The sequence below is a fragment of the Oncorhynchus gorbuscha genome, linkage group LG21 (genome assembly GCF_021184085.1).
Source record: "Oncorhynchus gorbuscha isolate QuinsamMale2020 ecotype Even-year linkage group LG21, OgorEven_v1.0, whole genome shotgun sequence".
NCBI classification, from domain to species: Eukaryota; Metazoa; Chordata; class Actinopteri; order Salmoniformes; family Salmonidae; genus Oncorhynchus; species Oncorhynchus gorbuscha.
Genome location: NC_060193.1, coordinates 41,027,074 through 41,049,624, shown reverse-complemented (window position 1 = coordinate 41,049,624; position 22,551 = coordinate 41,027,074). Strand labels below are relative to the sequence as shown.

At 41.8% G+C, this 22,551-nt stretch overlaps 1 protein-coding gene across 1 annotated transcript in view; it reads left to right on the top strand.

Moving 5' to 3' along the window:
* The window catches only part of cckbra (cholecystokinin B receptor a), a 31,982-nt gene extending 13,919 nt beyond the window's left edge, over positions 1-18,063 (top strand). Inside the window, exons 2-4 of the mRNA XM_046320537.1 lie at positions 13,176-13,437; positions 16,938-17,065; positions 17,479-18,063. Coding sequence (XP_046176493.1) covers positions 13,176-13,437; positions 16,938-17,065; positions 17,479-18,044 — 956 coding nt within the window. The 3' untranslated portion in view covers positions 18,045-18,063. The remainder of the gene's footprint in view (positions 1-13,175; positions 13,438-16,937; positions 17,066-17,478) is intronic.
* The last annotated feature ends 4,488 nt before the right edge of the window (positions 18,064-22,551 follow it).

Below are 22,551 nucleotides of genomic sequence, written 5' to 3'. Positions count from 1 at the left end.
ACCTGGCATAACTATTCTCCCCTCTAGCCCCCCCCAATACATTTTTTGGGGTGACTTTCCGGTTTCCAACCGCGTCGCCGTGCTGCCTCCTCATACCTGCGCCTCTCCGCTTTAGCTGCTTCTATTTCCTCCTTGGGACGGCGATATTCTCCCGGCTGCGCCCAGGGTCCTTTTCTGTCTAATATCATCTCCCAAGACCAGAAGTCCTCATATTGCTGCTCCTCACAATGAACAGGGAGAGTAGGCTCAGGTCTGACTCCTGACTCAGCCACTCTCTCTCTGCGCTTTCCCCGTTACCTTCGGTCTTTGCTCTGTATAGCCGTGCTTTCCTTTTCGATTCCATACGTCTATAGTCCTCTTCGCATTGCTGTAGGGAATCCCAGGCAGGCTCCTGCACTCGCTCTGGGTCGGCCGCCCACCTGTCGATTTCTTCCCACATAGTATACTCCATTCTTCTGCTGTCCATAACGTCCTCCTTCAGATCCTGCCAGTTCACACGCTGCTCGGTCTGTGAGTGGTGGGTGATTCTGTAAAGTTGTTTGTCTGTTGTATGAAGAGAGTCTGACCGAAATGCAGCGTGTAGGTTACTCATGACTTTAATGAAGATAAATGCGGTACATGAAATAACTGAAGAAGAAAACAACAAACGGAAAGAAAACTAATTACAGCCTATCTGGTGACTAACACAGAGGCAGGTACAATCACCCACAAAATACAACGCGCACTCAGGCTACCTAAATACGGTTCCCAATCCGAGACAACTAGAATCACCTGACTCCAATTGGGAAATCGCCTCAGGCAGCCAAGCCTAACTAGACACACCCCTAATCATACACAATCCCAATTAATACAAACCCCAATACGAAATACAACATATAAACCCATATCACACCCTGGCCTACCCAAACATATAACAAAAACACAAGATACAATGACCAAGGTGTGACAAGCGGGAGTTGACCGCTCATAAATTCATCAGTTATACTGCACTCTGGCATATTCTGTGTTCTGAAATCCAAACAAATAGCCAGAGCGAATTTACAAAGCACCCTATCTAACAATGTCCAATGAGAATGCACAATCACTATACCATTTAGCTATGCTAAAAAGGATGTGAATAGTTTATATACAAGCAAGTTTGATGCATTGATATGCTATGCAGCTAATAAGGATAGCGTAACCAACAAATTTGTCAGCCAACATTTAATTAACCCTTGTGTAGTCTTAGCATTCTGTATACTCCCCTTGTCCTAAGGGTAAAAGATGACCCGCCTTCACTAAACCCCTAAAATAAATCAGCTTAATTGAAATTTGAACCCCAAATCTATTTTGCATGAAGAAACATGTAATTTATCTCAAACCTTTTGAATGTCTGGGTTTACCCTCCTCACAATGCAGAAAGACAGCATTTAATCAGTGGACACCACTCGTTTTTATTCCAACATACCTGTCTTAATTGTTTTATTTTCTAAAGTAGGGGTTTATTATTACTAAAGGCACTGCATAGGTGTAAACATTATTTGTTTTAAAAGAGACATCACTTGTATAGCCTAGGAAAGTGGCAGAAATGTGCAGAAAGTAGTTTTGAATGCATTTTATTGAAGGGAAACAATAACAGTGTAAACCCCATTGTAAACCTCAGAAATAAAAAATGACCCTAAGACAATCGTTGTACCCTGGTGGTGTACAGCTTTCATGGAAATATGAAAAAATGCGATGTTTCTCTTTTTCTAATGTTGGGGTCACTCTAGGAAAAGTCATCAAATTTCAAGTTGAAAAATATATAATTTAGGGGGTTTTCTCTGCTGTCAAACATAGTGGCGTACAGTTGAAGTCGGAAGTTTACATACACTTAGGTTGGAGTCATTAAAACTAGTTTTTCAACCACTCCACAAATTTCTTGTTAACAAACTATAGTTTTGGCAAGTCGGTTAGGACATCTACTTTGTGCATGACACAAGCAATTTTTCCAACGATTATTTCACTTATAATTCACTGTATCACTATTCCAGTGGGTCAGAAATGTACATTCACGAAGTTGACTGTGCCTTTAAACAGCTTGGAAAATTCCAGAAAAGCTTTAGAAGCTGCTGATAGGCTAATTGGCATCATTTGAGTCAATTGGATGTGTACCTGTGGATGTATTTCAAAGCCTACCTTCAAACTCAGTGCCCCTTTGCTTGACATCATGAGAAAATCAAATTAAATCCACCAATACAATTGTTAAATTTTGAGCCTATTTTGTTTAGCCACAGAAAAAGGGAGCAACTTTCCCACTAGCCATGATTGGCTGAGATAATGACTGGGCTGGACTTGTCGAGAGATGAGTTCGAATTGGTCTGCCACACTTCTGTGTATTTGAGCTGGTCAGTATGTTTAGGCAATCCTGTCTAACTCGGCTTTAAAAAATATATCACATAGTAGAACTGCATAAGTGTTGCTCTACACTTTCTGGAGGACCGAGTTTTGAAATCAGTGGAATTAGAGTAGTGTATGATAGCTAAGGAGATGGATAAAACACCTGTCCCCGGATTACATCTTCAAACTAAGGGCAACCATGGCATCAGTGACAGAGAGCGAGAAGTGTCCAGCCATGTATACGGGTAATATAGTCTAGCTAGCTACATTTTCAGATATTACACGTTTCTAATTTTGTCAGAAAGTTGTTTTCATTTCAAGTTGTATACGTTAGCTATTATTCGTATCTCAGAGCCATTTGTTTGGCTCGGTATAGCCTATTGTTAGCAAGCAAACGTTGAACCTGGTTGGTTAGCTACCTGCAGATTCATGCAGGGTTGTAATGACATGAATTGGGATTATGGTTCATTGTTTAGCTAGCTAGCTACATGTCATAACAAAAGACTCCACTATGCAAGCATCCATTCCAATAGAATGTTCTTGATGTCACTCTGACATAACGGCTGTCGATAAACATAGCCGGTAAATTTGTTCTGGCTATGTACTCCGATTTCAGAGCACTCTCGTCTGAGTGTGCCAGAGCACAGAATAACCGACAAATTTATTAACACTCAACACCAGTAAACGTTGGCCAAAAAATGTACATTTTTGCCAGTAGCACAGTGTCAGTCAACGTTGGCAAAATACACTCAACCGTTGCTAGCAGCACAATTGCAGTCACCAATGCATGGATAACATAAAATCTGCCTAACCAGCTCTGCAAGGGTGAGTAAAATAATCAGAGTGAGCTGTTCTCTCATTTGTGTCTGGAAGTAGCTAGCCAACATTAGCCAGTTAGATTGGGTGTTTGACTGTTGTTGTTAGAACGCTCGGATCAACCATTAAATAGATGGGTGTGGCTAAAGCTTAAGAGGGTGTGGACAATGCTGAATGGGTGTAGACAAAAAGTGCTTTCCAGTAGGTACCAAAACATTCAAAGGCTATTTTCTCAAAAGTGAGGTTACATGTTTATCAACTTCCAAAGCAGAATTCCTTTCCCATTGTTCCTCAACTGTAGAGTATGATATACAATTTTGTAGCTCTGAGTCTCTACTTTTATCCTATGTAAAAAAAAACACCATTTCGAATGTTGCTACATAAGACCAAATTGAGCCCGTCAGTCACATGTGGCAGGGTGACAACCGGCAGGCCATGTGTATGGGGTTGTGTGGGCAAGCGGTTTGCTGATTGTGAACAGAGTGCCTAATGGTGGTGGTCAGGTTATGTCATGGGCAGGCATAAACTACGGACAGTGAACACGATTGCACTTTATCAACTGGCAATTTGAATGCACAAAAATACCGCAATGAGATTCTGAGGCCCATTGTGAGGCAATTTATTTTAAGGTATCTGTAACCAACAGATGCATATCTATATTCCCAGTCATGTGAAATCTATAGATTAGGGCCTAATTTATTTATTTAAACTAAATGATTTCCACATATGAACTGTAACTGAGTAAATTTGTCGAAATTTTGCACGTTAATATTTTTATTCAAATATCTGTCACGTTCTGACCTTTATTTCCTTTGTTTTGTCTTTATTTAGTATGGTCAGTGCTTGAGTTGGGGTGAGCAGTCTATGTGTGTTTTTCTATGTTGGGGTTTTGAGTTCAGCCTAGTATGGTTCTCAATCAGAGGCAGGTGTCATTAGTTGTCTCTGATTGAGAATCATACTTAGGTATCCTGGGTTTCACTTTTGAGTTGTGGGTGTTTGTTTCCGTGTGAGTGTTTGTTGCCACATGGTACTGTTTCGTTCATTTTCCTCAGATGAGGAGGAAGAATGCCGTTACAATATCGCTGCCTTGTTTAATTCCGAAATAATCAAGAATAACTGTTTGATTTTAGACCCTCTAATCCCCATTCCCTGTGACTCTGATTCTGTAGCCTATCATATTAGTTCAGAATTTAGAAAAAATCTCCATTAATCATTCATCCTGTAAACTCATTGCTTTACCCTGGTTATTTCGAAATAAATCTTCTTTGTTTAATAAAATATCAGTCTCGAAGAATGCATTGCCTTTTCATTTTAAGAACTTAATTGCCTTCAGAATAATACATTAGCCATAGTTTATAATTTTAACTATTTTATAGTTTCTTGCTGACTTTGAGCAAGTGGTGCCCCGATAATGATTTCATAGTAATAAGTGTACACCCTTGCTTAGATCCTGGTGGGCCGCCTCCTAAATTGCTGCTGTGATCTCCCGCCGCCTAAAAAACTGCTGTATGCATGAAAGTACTCTCAATTCTATTGCATTGGAATGGCAACCTCTGTTTTTGGGAATAATATATTATTTTAAAAATTGAAACAGTAGTGGGTGTGGATATAAACATTAAGGGCCCTCGGAGTGTGGTGTCAGGAAAATAACCTCACACTCAGCGTTAACAAAACTAAGTAGATGATTGTGGACTTAAGGAAACAGCAGAGGGAACACCCCCCTATCCACATCGATGGAACAGTAGTGGAGAGGGTAGTAAGTTTTAAGTTCCTCGGCGTACACATCACAGACAAGCTGAATTGGTCCACCCACACAGACAGCATCGTGAAGAAGGCGCAATAGCGCCTCTTCAACCTCAGGAGGCTGAAGAAATTTGGCTTGTCACCAAAAGCACTCACAAACTTCTACAGATGCACAATCGAGAGCATCCTGTAGGGCTGTATCACCATCTGGTACAGCAACTGCTCCGCCCACAACCGTAAGGCGTTCCAGAGGGTAGTGAGGTCTGCACAACGCATCACCGGGGGCAAACTACCTGCCCTCCAGGACACCTACACCACCCGATGTCACAGGAAGGCCATAAAGATCATCAAGGACAACAACCACCCGAGCCACTGCCTGTTCACCCCGCTATCATCCAGAAGGGGAGGTCAGTACAAGTGCATCAAATCTGGGACCGAGAGACTGAAAAACAGCTTCTATCTCAAGGCCATCAGAGTGTTAAACAGCCACCACTAACATTGAGTGGCTGCTGCCAACACACTGACTCAACTCCAGCCACTTTAATAATGGGAATTGATGGGAAATTATGTCAAATATATCACTAGCCACTTTAAACAGTGCTACCTAATATAATGTTTACATACCCTACATTATTCATCTCATATGTATATGTATATACTGTACTCTATATCATCTACTGCATCTTTATGTAATACATGTATCACTAGCCACTTTAACTATGCCACTTTGTTTACATACTTATCTCATATGTATATACTGCACTCAATACCATCTACTGTATCTTGCCTATGCCGCTCTGTACCATCACTCACACATATATCTTTATGTACATATTCTTTATCCCCTTACACTTGTGTCTATAAGGTAGTAGTTTTGGAATTGTTAGCTAGATTACTTGTTGGTTATTACTGCATTGTCGGAACTAGAAGCACAAGCATTTCGCTACACTCGCATTAACATCTGACAAATAAAATTTGATTTGATTTAAGATCAAGGCATGCTTGAAGTTGGGTTTTAATTACGTTTATTGAGCATTCTTTTTCTTGCTAACTATACTGTTTTCTGCAAGAAAGAGTTGTTTGAGTGTTTAATGTTTCCGGACAAAACAATACATGAACAGTAATCTTCATGCTTTGTTTTATTTTAGGATTATTAGAATAATCACTTGCCTATATCCTTAGTTTCACCCAGTTGAATATATCCCCTCCTCCCTGATTAGGTGCCCAGTCGGCGGTCATGCATGCATGATTCATACTCTAGTCCTTAATAGGCTCCACAATTGTATTGTTTGATTCTATTGCATTGGGACTTGGACAAATCATATTATTCTGATATTGAATCTTGGTGGACATGGTGTTGACCACTATGGTCACTTTTACGTTTGAAGGTAGTGCTTTAATTAATGGAGATTATTGAATAAGCCTACCTCCGCAACTAAATATGGTGCCCATTATTGATTTATTTGAGTAAGTAATGTTCCAATAAGAAACCTGCATTATCTATAGTTTTCATTGGGGCCAATTCCGACCCAACTTAACCGTGCATAAATGGAACGTATTTCCCCTTTTATGCAGTTCTCTCTATACGTATTCTGATTTAAGCATGAGATTAGCATGCTATTCACCCATTATTTGTTCGGGGTGGAGATCGAATAAATGAAGGTGTAGCTGAGTTGTGTCTACAGATATGCCCTATTCTGACCTTGATTAAATTTCATCATAATTTTACCACATGTGGGGTGGTATCCATGTTATGGCATATTATGGCAAGAACAGCTCAAATAACCAAAGATAAAGGACAGTCCATCATTACTTTAAGACATGATGGTCAGTCAATACATAAAATTTCAAGAACGCAATAAAAATTGGGCACTATGATGAAACTGGCTTTCATGAGGACCGCCACAGGAAAGGAAGACCAAGAGTTACCTCTGCTACAGAGGATAAGTTCATTAGAGTTAACTGCACCTCAGATTGCAGCCCAAATAAATGCTTCACATAGTTCAAGTGACAGACACATCAATTGTTCAGAGGAGACTGTGATTCAGTCCTTCATGGTCAAATTACTGCAAAGAAACCACTTCTAAAGCACACCAGTAAGAAGAAGAGATTTGATTTGGCCAAGAAACACGATCAGGCTTTTTTGGGACTGCACTTGAAGAAACTTTCAAATTGACTAACCTTCATGTCTTAAAGTAATCATGGACTGTCGTTTCTCTTTGCTTATTTGAGCTGTTCTTGCCATATTATGGACATGGTCTTTTACCAAATGGGGCTATCTTCTGTATACCAACCCTACCTTGTCACAACACAACTGATTGGTTTCGAACGCATTAAGAAGGAAATAAATTCCACTAATTCACTTTTAACAAGGCACATCTGTTAATAGAAATGCATTCCAGGTGACTAACTCATGAGACTGGTTGAGAGACTGCCAAGAGTGTGCAAAGCTGTCATCAAGGTAAAAGGTGACTATTGTGAAATAAAATATATTGTGATTTGTTTAACACTTTTTTGGTTACTACATCATTCCATACATGTTATTTCATAGTTTCGATGTATTCACTATTATTCTACAACGTAGTAAATAGTCAAAATAAACAAACCCTGTAATGAGTAGGTGTGTCAAAACTTTTGACTGGTAATCAAATCAAGTCAATTCATATATTATTGGTCACACACATGGTTAGCAGATGTTATTGTGGGTGTAGCGTGATTCTTGTGCTTCTAGTTCTGACAGTGCAGCAATATCTAACAAGTAATCTCACAATTCCACAACAACTACCTAATACATAGAAATCTAAGTAAAGGGATGGAATAAGAATATGTACATATACATGTATGGATGGGCCATGACCGACCGGAATAGACAAGATGCAATAGATGGTATAAAATACAGTATATACATCTGGAATGAGAATTGCAAGATACTATGTAAACATCATTATTAAATTGGCATTAATAAAGTGACTAGAGTGTCAAATGATTTCAACTCTGTATGTAGGCAGCAGCCTCTCTGTTTTAGTGATAGCTGTTTAATTAACAGTTTGATTGCCTCAGATAGAAGTTATTTTTCAGTCTCTCGGTCCCAGCTTTGATACAACTGCACTGACCTCACCTTCTGGATGGCAGCGGGGTGAACAGCCAGTGGCTCGGGTGGTTGTTGTCCTTGATGATCTTTTTGGCCTTCCTGTGACATCGGGTGCTGTAGGTGTCCTGGAGGGCAGGCAGTTTTCCCCCTGTGATGCCTTGTTTAGACCGCACCACTCTCCGGAGAGCCCTGCCGTTGTGGGTGGTGCAGTTGCCGTACCAGGCGGTGATACAGCCCGGCAGGATGCTCTCAATTGTGCATCTGTAGAAGTTTTGAGGGCGATAGTTAAATTCTTCAACACACTGTCTGTGTGGGTGCACCGTTTCAGTTTGTCCGTGATGTGTACGCCAAGGAACTTGAAACATTCCACCTGCTACACTGCGGTCCCGTCAATGTGGATAGTGGGGTGCTCCCGCTGCTGTTTCCTGAAGTCCACGATCATCTCCATTGTTTTGTTGACGTTGAGTGGGAGGTTGTTACTACCGTAGTGTCGTCTGCCAACATAATGATCCAGTTGGAGGCGTGCATGGCCATGCAGTCATCAGCAAACAGGAAGTACAGGAGGGGACTGAGCATGCACCCTTGTGGGCCCTCAGTGTTGAGGATCAGTGAAGTGGAGATGTTGTTTCCTACCTTCAACTCCTGGGGGCGGCCCATCAGGAAGTCCAGGACCCAATCGCACTGGGCGGGTTGAGACCCAGGGCCTCAAGCTTAATGATGAGCTTGGAGGGTACTATGGTGTTGAATGCTGAGCTGTAGTCAATGAACAGCATTCTTACATAGGTATTCCTCTTGTCCAGATGGGATAGGGCAGTGTACAGTGTGATGGCGATTGCATCATCTGTGGACCTATTGGGGCAGTATGCAAATTGCAGTGGGTCTAGAGGGGCAGGTAAGGTGTAGGTGATATGATCCTTGACTAGTCTCTCAAAGCAGTTCACGATGACAGAAGTGAGTGCTATGGGGCGATAGTCATTCAGTTCAGTTACCGTTGCCTTATTGGGTACAGGAACAATGGTGGCCCTCTTGAAGCATGTGGGGACAGCAGTCTGGGATAGGGAGAGAGTGAATATGTCCATGAACATACCAGCCAGCTGGTCTGCGCATGCTCTGAGGACACAGCTTGGGATGTCCTCTGGGCCGGCAGCCTTGCGAGGGTTAACACGTTTAAATGTCTTACTCACGTCGGTCACGGAGAAGTAGAGGGGAGGCCCGTAGTCCTTGGTAGCGGGCCGCGTCGGTGGCACTGTATTATCCTCAAAGCAGGCAAAGAAGGTATTTAGTATGTCTGGAAGTAAGACGTCGGTCTCCGTGACGTGGCTGGTTTTCTTTTTGTATTCCGTGATTGCCTGTAGACCCTACCACATATGTCTCATGTCTGGGCCATTGATTTGCGACTCCACTTTGTCCCTGTACTGACGTTCCGCTTGTTTGATTGCCTTGCGAAGGGAATAAATACACTGTTTGTTTTTGGCCATATTCCCAGTCATCTTTTGAGCGAATGCCACAGTATCCACGGTACAACATCTTCTATGCACTTCCTTATAAACTCACTCACTGAATCAGAGTATAAATCTATATTATTCTCTGAGGGTACCTGGAACATGTCCCATTCCGCGTGATCAAAACAATCTTGAAGCGTGGATTCTGATTGGTCAAGCCAGCGTTGAATGGTCCTTGTCACGGGTACATCCTGTATGAATTTCTGCCTATAGGAGGGGAGACGCAAAATGGAGTTGTGGTCGCATTTGCTGAACAAAGGGCGGGGGATGCAATCGCAGAAGTTAGAGTGAACAATGTCTACATCTCAAATGGCACACTTATGACACCCTATTCCTATGTAGGACAACTACATAGGGCTCTGGTTAAAAGTAGTGCACCACAGGGAATAGGGTGCTATTGAGACCCAACCGATTAGAAGAGTAGCAGTGATCCAGTGTTTTTGCCAGCCCGGTTACTACAATCGATATGCTGACAGAATTTAGGTAGCTTCGTTCTCAAATGTGCTTTGTGAAAATCCCCATCTACAATAAATACAGTCTCCGGATATATGGTTTCCAGTTTGCACATAGTCCAATGGAGTTTCTTGAGGGATATCGTGGTGTTGTCTTTGGGACGATTTACACCGCTTTGACAATAATGGACAAGATTTACCTTGGGAGATAATACGGACGGTGCCAAGAAAGTACAATTAAGCACAGCTTACTATTTGAACACAGGTCTCTAGCAAAGTGATGATACAGATGCTGCAGATGCTTAAACATGGGTGGAAATAGAACAAAAGAAGACCTTTCCTCCAAAGTTCAAGTCAAACTTCTACCTGTAGCTAATTGAATTTAGTTGACTTATTGAAGGCGATTCTGTGTGTCTCATTGAATGTGATCAGTTTGCTGCAGGAACAACAGGAACTGCAAACTGGACTGGAGCGGCAAAAACCACTCAAACTGGATAGTTTTATCTCGATCTATACATTCAAAGATTAAATCATGGACACACTTACTGACATTGTGGCTGCTTAGCACACAATGTATTGTTGTCTCTACCTTTTTGCACTTTGTGCTGTTGTCTGTGACCAACAATGTTTGTACCATGTTTGTGCTGCTGCCATGTTGTGTTGCTATCATGCTATCATGTCATGTGTTGCTGCCATGCTGTGCTGTTGTCTTATCTCTCTCTTTAGGAAGTGTTGTGATGTCTCTCTTGTCATGATGTGTGTTTTGCAGGAGGCATTTTGCCTTTTGGTAGGCCGTCATTGTAAATAAAATAAAAATATTATTAACTAGTTAAATAAAGGTTAAATAAAAAATTCAGACGTGTAAATTAATTCCCTGTAAGAGATTAAAGCCATACTATTGTACTGTATGCTGACTTAAAATGTAATTTGAGCACAGAGCAGATAGCTTTACAATCTTCACTTCAGAGGGATAGAGTAGAATTCTATTATCTTAGCATGGAGCGCACGTTGCATATAGTGCTTAGAAAAATGTACTGCCAAGTGCTCACTATAAAGCTGGGGTTTCCAAACCTCAAGAGGGTCAAATTGTCTGTCTGTCTGTCTGTCTGTCTGTCTGTCTGTCTGTCTGTCTGTCTGTCTGTCTGTCTGTCTGTCTGTCTGTCTGTCTGTCTGTCTGTCTGTCTGTCTGTCTGTCTGTCTGTCTGTCTGTCTGTCTGTCTGTCTGTCTGTCTGTCTGTATTAGCCTATGAAATGAATGCCTCTGTGGATGCAGCCTTCTATAGTGCGAAAACAAGGCATTTCTGTGATTGTGAAATAGAGTATGAGTTGTCATGACTCTCACTCCTGGGTGAGAATCAACTCTTCCAAAGAGGAAGAGGGGGAGTGGGGCCGGTTATATGACTTTAACAACCAGTTGTAAACTTTCTCTCTCTGGACCTTCAGTATGTAGAAGTCCAAAATGATTTGTGTGTAGAGAAAGACTCATGTTAAAAACTTTAGCATCAAAAGATTTGACGATGGAACATTAGTTTTGAAATCCAAACTTTTGGGAAGTTCAGTGGAGATCCAAACATATCATATCAGATAATTAATTATTCTGTGATCATCATATAACGGAAACATTGTAACTTTCACAATGTATATGTCAGAGTTACATCTAAATGTTGTAAAACATATATGATTCAATATAAAACTATTTGTGAGAAGATTACATTTTGATTTTAGCCTTCTAAATTACATAATTGTTTCTCATGTAAAGTTTTACCCAGTCAGTAATCACGCTGACGTGAGCACAGACATTATGCCAAAAGGATGGCACTCCCCTTTTGCCAGAGTGCTTACTAAGGACTCATAACAAAATTTACATCAGACCAGTACATTGCTGAGACATACAATTGTAAATATATACATTGCAATTGTTTTCGAATGAGCGGTTGTTCGTGTGCAAAGTATTAATTCTCATGAGCATAGCTTCCACATGTATGCACCAGCCTAATCAGTCTGTCCTGCTCTCTTCATCTTGCCCCTCCCTTTCATTATGTAACAAGCCGTCATACTGGGTTAGTCCACTAGGGACTTTTCATTGCATTATGTTACTAATCAACCTGTAATCTATCCTGTGTGTGTTTATGTAATTCTGTATGATTAGTTAGTTAGTTAGTAAATACATAATGAAGCCAATTTGTGTATCGCTGAATGATCATTTAGACTAGAGTTCATGCAGATTTGCAGTCAACAACATTTAGAATGAGACTGATATGAGGTAATAATTAATGGATGACTGGTATGGTAATGGTATATTCTGTCAAATTCTTGAGTTAATTCGGGAAACGTTAACTCGTTAAACAAACTTTTTCCATAGTGCCCCAAGTTACAATTGAGTTTATTGTTACATGATTCATTTAATCACGTAATCATTAACATAGTTAATTGATTTGCTAAAATAGATGTCATCACATTAATGATAGTCACGTCACGACAGAGGTGGGCCTGGTATTAAAGTTGTGGATCTTTCTAAGGAGGGAGGATTAGTGGGTGGAATATATTAGAGCGAGTCTCAGGTGCTGGGTAATGGCTGCTGGTTTAGTGCAGGTACAGTATGCCTTTATTAATGCTATTCATCTTCACTGCTGACTCCTTTTCTGACTGCAGACCGATTGAGTGCACTCCCTCAGTGCAGCTTCATACATATTTATGTAGGCAAACACAGTTTGGGTTGAAGATTTTCACTAAAGGATTTTCATTCAAGTTTGAAACCAATTACAAGGGTGTCCTATGGTATTATAATGCACTTCAAAGGTCTAACATTGAGCAGGACAGAACGACAATGGTGTGATTCCATCAGTGTGAGACTATTTGCCTGGAATGTAATGTACTTTGTGTCTTTACTTAATGATAAGCTAAAGAGGTTTCACCATTTGTCTTCACTTTTTTGGTGGCATACTTGCATCTCTCTGATGTGTCAAGCCTGCTCAAATATATAGAAGGTGTGTATCACCTGGTAATATAGTATTTGTTTTCATTCAAATATGTTTTCTTCTTAATTGAACTTGCCTTGCTCAATGGTGATAAAAGTTTAAACCCCGTACATCTGGCACTCCAGACAGAAAGAAAATAAAACAAGTACTATTTGAACCCAGGTCTGATCACTGTTGATACTGTCATTTTAATCTCTCTCTTATTGACCCCTCCGCCTTCCCTGCGTTCCCATAGCGCTCTCCGTCAGCATCTCCACCTTCAGCCTGGTCGCCATTGCGACCGAGAGGTACAGCGCTATCTGCAACCCGCTGAAGTCGCGGGCATGGCAGACTCGTTCCCACGCCTACCGGGTCATCGCTGCCATCTGGGTGTTGTCGTTGGTCATGATGGTGCCCTACCCAGTGTTCAGCCACCTGAAGTCCTTCCCCAAACCCGACCGAACTACGGGCCACATGTGCCGCCTGGAATGGCCAAGCGGTGGGGTAGAACAGACGTGGTGAGTGAGTTTCTGACTGGAGACCTCTAGTGCAGTGGTCAGAACAGGCTTCTGACTGGTCCCTTAGATAAGTTCCTGACACTAATTGCCAGTTCTCGTGTGGTAGTTTCAAAGTAAGCAGGCATCAATGGAACATAGATTGCCAGTCCCTTGTACAAAAAAAGTATCTTGGGTTTGTTCGGTTTGTTTTTATGTTTGATTGCTTATATTGAATAGATTTATTTCAAAATATAGATTTTCTGATCAGGGAAGCAATGAGGCATTTTATGCTATTTTCAATATATTTCCACTGACATTACATTTGCCCAAAAGTAAAGTCTTCCCTTTTCCCCCTGCAAGACTGAACAGAATTGTCATAGCCAGACATTTAGGAGCACCGCAGCAACATTATTGCAAATAAATTCTATTTTAGGATTAACTCAGGGCTAGGGAAGCAGTTTTAGAAGGTGCCCTTCCTGTAGGCTCATCCTGACATGACCCTCCAGCATGACAATGCCACCAGCCATACTGCTTGTTTTGTGTGTGATTTCCTGCAAGACAGGGATGTCAGTGTTCTGCCATGGCCAGCGAAGAGCCCGGATCTCAATCCCATTGAGCACGTCTCGGACCTGTTGGATCGGAGGGTGAGGGCTAGGGCTATTTCCCCCAGAAATGTCTGGGAACTTGCAGGTGCCTTAGTGGAAGAGTGGGGTAACATCTCACAGCAAGAACTGGCAAATCTGGTGCAGTCCATGAGGAGGAGATGCACTGCAGTACTTAATGCAGCTGGAGGCCACACCAGATACTAACTGTTACTTTTGATTTTGACTCTCCCTTTGTTCAGGGACACATTATTCCCTTTCTGTTAGTTGCACGTCTGTGGAACTTGTTCAGTTTATGTCTCAGTTGTTTAATCTCGTTATGTTCATACAAATATTTACACGTGTTAAGTTTGCTGAAAATAAACACAGTTGACAGTGAGAGGACATTTATTTTTTGCTGAGTTTAGTTGTTCACTGATTGTGGCCTGTCAGAACCTCCCACCCCTCCCCCAGACTATGCTTATTTTTATTTTACACTACAACCGCAAGAGTCTTTTGGGGATATTCGGAAAGTATTCCGACCTCTTGACCTTTTCCACATTTTGTTACATTACAACCTTATTCAAAAATCTATATCCTTTTTCTTCCCCTCATCAATCTACACAAAACCCCATAATAACAAAGCACTGTATGAATGCAAAACCCTCATTTTTTTCAAATCTATAAATAAAAAACATAACAAGCCATTTACATAAGTTTTCAGACCCATTTCTCAGTATTTTGTTGAAGCACCTTTGGCAGCGATTTCAGCCTCGTCTTTTTGGGAATGATGCTACAAACTTGGCACACCTGTATGAGGAGTTTCTCCCATTCTTCTCGGGAGATCCTCTCAAGCTCTGATGTTGGATGGGGAGAGTCGCTATGCAGCTATTTTCAGGTTGCTCCAGGGATGTTCGGTCGGGTTCAAGTCCGGGCTCTGGTTGTGCCACTCAAGGACATTCCAAGACTTGTCCCGAAGCCACTTCTGCATTGTCTTAGATGTGTGCTTAGGGTCCTTGTCCTGTTGGAAGGTGAACCGTCACATCTTTCCCTCGATCCTGACTAGTCTCCCAATCCCTGCCACTGAAAAACATCCCCACAGCATGATGCTGCCACCACCATGCTTCAGCGTAGTTATGGTGCCAGGTTTACTTCAGATGTGGCATTCAGGCCAAAGACTTGAATCTTGGTTTCTTCAGCCAGAGAATCTTGTTTCTCATGGTCTGAGAGTCCTTTAGGTGCCTTTTGGCAAACTCCAAGCGGGCTGTCATGTGCCTTTTACTGAGGAGTGGCTTCCATCTAGCCACTCTACCATAAAGCCTCATTGGTGGAGTGCTGCAGAGATGGTTGTCCTTCTGGAAGGTTCTCCCATCTCCACAGAGGAACTCTGGAGATCTGTCAGAGTGACCATCGGTTTCTTGGTCACCTCCCTGACCAAGGCCCTACTCCCCGATTATTCAGTTCGGCCAGGTGGCCGAACTTCTTCCATTTCAGAATGATTGAGGCCACTGTGCTCTTGGGGATCTTCAAAGCTGCAGAAATGTTTTGGTATCCTTCCGCAGATCTGTGCCTCAACACAATCCTGTCTCGGGGATCTACAGACAATTCCTTTGACCTCATGACTTGGTTTTTGCTCTAACATAAACTGTCAACTGTGGGACCTTATATAGACAGGTGTGTGCCTTTCCAAATCATGTCCAGTCCATTGAAATTACCACAAGTGGACTCCAATCAAGTTGCAGAAACATCTTAAGGATGATGAATGGAAACAGGATGCATCTGAGCTCAATTTTGAGTCTCTGAATATTATGTGTTTATATACATTATGGAGTATTGTGTGTAGATTGATGAGGATTTTTTGTTTTTAATCCATTTAACAATAAGGCCGTAACCTAACAACATGTGGAAAAAGGGAATGGGTCTGTGGAAGGGGCCACTCTCTTTACAGTGGCAGGTAAAATCATTTTAATCAGATTTATATTATAATGTGTATTGATATTTAAAAAATTATGAAAGCAGCGGTGACAGTAGCTGTCATCGACAAGCACACAAAATATAATACCTATCATTTTTAGTTCCTACAATATACTTCAGAAAAGATGCTATTGAAACACAACTTGTACTTACTTTTGTACATTGGTGACCTATTTGAGGCTGAGCATCTTGGTGTAATGGCTAAGGTGTTGGACTGACAGCCACAGGGACTGTGGGTCCATTAGGGGCAACTCCCCAAATTGGCTATTAAATCAGAGTATGTAATTATGATTATGCTTACAAATGATGCCAGCCATGAAGAATCCTCAAATAATGTGAAACAGAAATATTAGTGTAGCACCTGTTCCTCGTTCCCTTCCATGTTCCTCTCTGACGATAGAGAATCAGGATCAAAGACTAAACAAAAAGATGAACCGAAACCTCTAACCTCTATTTACTTCCTCTCTGTATGTCCCTGCTTCCTGTCACCTTGTGTCCCCCCACCCCTGATATGTGACCCACTATCAAACAGAGTACTGATGAAAAGCTTTGAGTATCAGAGGCTGCATTAATGAATGAATGAATGAGAGCCTAACCTGCTGCAAAGGCTGATGGGAGATGAAAAAGGAACCATCCATGGAGGATGTTCAGAGGAAAACACCCACGCACCCATTAGAATTTCACACAACACAAAATAAGGGCTTCCTCTCTACTAATTCTCAAAGTGTTTAGAAGGAACAATAGTGGATTTGTACTTTTTTTGTATACGGCCAAGTTGATAGCATCTGGATGATGTAAAGATAATTGGTAAAATGTTAATGACCACCTTAGAAATATTATGCAATTTTATGACCACAATGATCAGTCACTTTTTTCTCTTCCTGTCTGGCTTCCTGTCCCTCTTTCCCTCTCTTCCTTCCCTCTTTCTCTCATTTTCCCTATTTTCCCTCTATCCTTTCTTCTCAGGTACATGCTGTTGCTTTTAATCTTGTTCTTCATCCCTGGGGTGGTAATGATCGTTGCCTATGGACTCATCTCCAGAGAGCTGTGCCGGGGGATGAAGTTTGAGCTGGACCAAAACAGAGAGAGCAGTGGTGAGACTCCTACACTACATGTATCATCCTGTTGTGGATTTGATTGAACATCTCATTTGTTTCTTACAAAGTTACACAAGTGAAGTTGAGGTTTTGGGTTAGGGATTGGGGTTTTGAAATAGGGTTGTGCTGTGTAGAAGCAATGAGAGCAAGGACTAGGTTTAGGGTTTTTAAAACCGGGAAATAATAAGGCTGGGTCCAGGGTAAGGGTTTTGCATTCATACAGTAACTTTGTTTTCATAAGGCCTACTTGTTCGTGAATGCATGTTCCCCACAATGCAGGCTTATGTCATCAACTCTTTTCTTATGCTATTATTAGTCATGTACTCTTTCTTCAACCTACACACATACACTCACCTACACACTTACACCCAATTTAGACCCACTTACAGACTTCCATGTACATTCCACAGCACTGAAGAACGGAGTAAACACCACAGTGACCAACGACACGGACGATGATGGCTGCTACATCCAGATGCCGAAGAAGCCACCGTCCATGGAGCTGTCTACCCTCACCACCCCTACTCCGGCCCCTCCCAAACCCAGAGTGTCCACTGAGCACCCTCGAAGCAATAGCTCGGAGGCTAAACTCTTGGCCAAGAAGCGCGTGATCCGCATGCTCATCGTCACTGCCGTCCTCTTCTTCCTCTGCTGGATGCCCCTGTACACGGCCAACACGTGGAAGGCTTTCCACATCAGCTCAGCCCACCGGCTCCTCTCGGGGGCACCCATCTCGTTCATCCACCTGTTGAGCTACACATCGGCGTGCGTTAACCCCGTTATCTATTGTTTTATGAATACACGCTTCCGCAAGGCGTTGATCACCACCTTTGCCCACTGCCGTCCGCCCTGCTGTCGGCGCCGCCGGGGGAGGCGGGGCGGCAGGGATGATGAGATGACAGTGACAGGGACTATTGGTCCTTCGTCCATGTCCAAGATCAGCTATACCACAGTGAGCACCGCGGGGACCTACTGATTATTTGTGAAGGGGAATAGGGGTACAGTGTCCACATTAGGACAGCCTCAGTCTCAGCAGGACTTCTTCCTAATATGGACCCTGTATAGGGGGAACACAGGGGGGCTGTAGCATTGGGTACACAGGTAGTTGTGACCAACCGACAGAATGCTTGGGCGTTTCTTTGCTTGTTTGCTCCTATCTGATTAGCTGCAGGTGTTTATGCTCTTTGTGGAATACTTTATTGACTGTCAAGTGTCTGTGGTCTACACTGGGCATCATAAATATTCAACCCCTTTGGATTTCTTCACATTTTATTGTGATACATACTGGGATTAAAATTGATTTAATTGACCTTTTTGCCAACGATCTACACAAAACACTCTCACAGAACATTTTTTAAAAGATTAATGAACATTTAAAAAAGTATTCACCCCCCTGAGTCAACACATGTTACAAACATCTTTGGCAGCGATTACAGTTATGAGTAATCTTGGGTAAGTCTCTAAGTGCTTTGTACACCGGGATTGTACAATATTTGCCTATTATTCTTTTCAGAATTCTTCAAGCTCTGTCATGGTTTTGGGGATCATGACTAGACAGCAATTTAATGTTTTGGCATACATTTTCAATCAGATTTAAGTCAAAACTGTAACTTGGCCACTCAGGGACATTCACTGTCATCATGGCAAGCAACTCCAGTGTAGATTGGGCCTTGTGTTGTAGGTTATTGTCCCGCTGAAAGGTGAATTCCTCTCCCAGTATCTGGTTTAAAGCAGATTTAAGAAGGTTTTCCTCTTGGATTCTGCCTGTGCTCAGCTCCATCCCATTTATTTTCGTCTTTGCCAATATCAAGCGTGCGTATAGGATAATGCAGCCGACACCATCGTTGAAAATTAGGCTTCAGTTCGTCAACGATAAGTTGTGTTAGATGTATCCCAAACATAAGGCTTTGCATTTAGCCCAAAAAGTGTATTCCTTTGCCCTGTTTCTTTGCAGTATTACTTTAGTGCCTTGTTGCATACATATGCATGTTTTATTCTGTATATTTTGTACTCTTCTTTTCACGCTGTCATTCAGGTCATTATTGTGGAGTCACTACAATGTTGTTGAACCATCCTCAGTTTTCTCCCATAACAGCCATTTAACTCTGTAGCTGTTCTAAAATCACGCATGTCCCCATGGTGACATCCTTGAGCAGTTTTCTTCCTTTTATGCAGCTCAGTTCAGAAGGACGAATGTACCTTTGATATTTCTGCATGGTTTAATACATCGTCAACAGCATAATTATTCACTTTTTTGTTTTATTTGATTTATTTAACCAGGCACGTCAGTTAAGAACAAATTCTTATTTACAATGACGGCCTACCAAAAGGCGAAAGGCCTCCTGTGGAGACAGGGAATTAAAATTTAAACATTTTAAATAGGACAAAATGCATGTCACGACAAGCGAGACAACACAACACTGTATACGGAGAGACCTAAGACAACAACATAGTATGGCAGCAACACATGACAACACAGCATGGTAGCAACACAACATGGTAGCAACACAAAACATGATACAAACATTATTGGGCACAGACAACAAAGGGCAAGAAGGTAGAGACAACAAAAAATCACGCAAAGGAGCCACCACTCACAGTAAGTGTCCATGAATGAGTCGTTGAATGAAGAGATTGAGATAAAACTGTTTGTTGCAGCTCGTTCCAGTCGCAAGCTGCAGCAAACTGAAAAGACGAGCGAACCAGGGATGTGTGTGCTTTGGGGACTTTAACAGAATGTGACCGGCAGAATGGGTGTTGTATGTGGTGGATGAGCTATGATATGCGCTGAGAGAAGGACAATGTACCGTCTAGCCGTACTCCCAAGTATTTGTATGAGGTGACTACCTCAAGCTCTAAACCCTCAGAGGTAGTAATCATACCTGTGGGGAGAGGGTCATTCTTCTTACCAAACCACATGGCCTTTGTTTTAGTGGTGTTCAGAACAAGGTTAAGGGCAGAGAAAGGTTGCTGTACACTAAGAAAGCTTTGTTGTAGAGCGTTTAACACAAAATCTGAGGAGGGGCCAGCTGAGACTAAGACTATATCATCTGCATATAAATGGATGAGAGAGCTTCCTACTGCCTGAGCTATGTTGTTGATGTAAATTGAGAAGAGCGTGGCGCCTAGGATCGAGCCTTGGTGTACTCCCTTGGTGACAGGCAGTGGCAGAGACAACAGATGTTCTGACTTTATACACTACACTCTTTGAGAGAACTTGATTATAAGCTTAACGCTTAAATGTCCGATTTGTTTTTGTTACCCATCTATCAATCGCTGCCCTTCTTTATGAGGCTTTCAAAAAGCTCCCTGGTCTTTGAAGTTGAATCTGTGCTAAATTCAGTACTTGACTGAGTGCCCTTACATATGTTGTATGTATGGGAGCCAGAGGAATGGGTAGTCATTAAAAAATGTCAACCCCTATTATTTCATACAGTTAGTCCATATATTTACTGCTGAACTTATTTAGGCTTGCATAAAGAAAGGGGGTGAAAATGTATGCAACAACAACTATCTTAGTTATTTCGTTTTATTAATTTGTACACATCTGTAGATGTATCTTTTAAATTTGACATTATGGAGTATTTTGTGTAGATGAAAGACAAACAAATTACAATTAATGCCACAAAATGTGAAAAAAATCCCAGGGTGAATACTTGTGATACCCACTGTATGTGTGGTTTATTTATTGGACTGATTACCTGAACATATAAGGTATTTCAAATACAAAATTGAATGTTGATATCATATGTAGTGCTGTATATGTCATGTAAATGTTTTCGTGTTACTGTATCACACAATGAGGAAAAGATAGCATAAGGCCGCGTCCACTGAGTACACAAAACATTGTGTATGTGTGCCATTCAGAATGTGAATGGGCGAGACAAAAGATTTAAGTGCCTTTTAATTGAGTGTGTCAAGAACTGCAACGCTGCTGGGTTTCTCACACTCAATAGTTTCCCATGTGTATCAAGAATGGTCCACCACTCAAAGGACATCTAGGCAACTTGACACAACTGTGGGAAACATTGGTGTCAACATGGGCCAGCATCCCTGTGGAATGCTTTCAATACTTTGTAGACTCGAGGGTGTTCTGAGGGCAAAAGGAGTTGCGACTCAATATTAGGAAGTTATCCTCAATATTATATAGTTTGAGTGTTGAAGTTGCCTGATGACTCATCCTGAATTTAATTTAGCTGCTTGACCGCTGAACCTTTTTATTTTATTTATTTATTTAACCAGGCAAGTCAGTTAAGAACACATTCTTATTTTCAATGACGGCCTGGGAACAGTTAACTGCCTGTTCAGGGGCAGAACGACAGATTTGTACCTTGTCAGCTCGAGGGTTTGAACTCGCAACCTTCCGGTTACTAGTCCAACGCTCTAACCATTAGACTACCCTGCCGCCCCTACTACCCATGAATGTTGTTTGTGCTGACGTGAATATGTGTGTATACCCAACCCATCAGTTTTTGGGGGCCAACCAGAACGGATTGAATGTGTTCGCATTCAAGAAGGCAAAATCCAGACTCTTCGTTGAGAAGAAACTTTAGTGGGTGTGGCATTTGGCCGGAGATGTGGATGGGTAGCCAGGCAAAGCCTACCGGAATTGTACATCCTACTGGAAATGTACAGTACATGTTAAAAACTAGTTGGAAATACAATAATTACACAATAGCATATTTTTATTTTAACACAAATTGAATTGTAAAAAAACATTGTTTTGTATTTTACCCCCTTTTTCTCCCAATTACGATCTTGTCCCATCGCTGCAACTCCCCAACGGGCTCGGGAAAGGTGAAGGTCGAGTCATACATGCTCCAAACCATGACCCGCCTAAGCACGCTCCTTAACACCCACCTGCTTAACCTGGAAGGTAGCTGCATCAATGTGTCGGAGGAAACTCTGTTCAACTGACGACTGAAGTTAGCCTGCAGGCGCCCAGCCCACCACAAGGATGAGCCAAGTAAAGGCCCCTTGGCCAAACCCTCCCCTAACCTGGACAACCCCGGTTGCGCAACTCGGGGGGCCCCGAATTGTAAAACGCTTGTTTGGAGTGCAGTTTTTTTCTCCCTAAATAATCTTAAAATGTATTGGAAAGAGGTTATCAGGTCCTTTCAAATACATGGAACATGTTACAATTGCAAACGTGTAAATCTTGTGTAAAATGTAATGTATGGCTGTTTCCCACAGACAGTTATTACCTCCTGAAATGCTGTTGGAGATTTTTATTGAGGGAAGGTACCACAGCCAGAGTATATCTACCACCCTCACGTTGAACATATGAAAAACCATGTTGAACCTGCTGTAGCAAGTATTTGCCTTGTTCTTTTTTGGTCAGGGGGTAAACTACTGCTAAAAATATGTAGCAATGCACCTGTTTGCGCATTACAGTATTTCAAATCCATCCATGCATTATGTGATTGGCCTGTAGCAAGTAGAAGATGAACTTGCTCTTTGCTCAATGGTGTTCTGGCTACAAA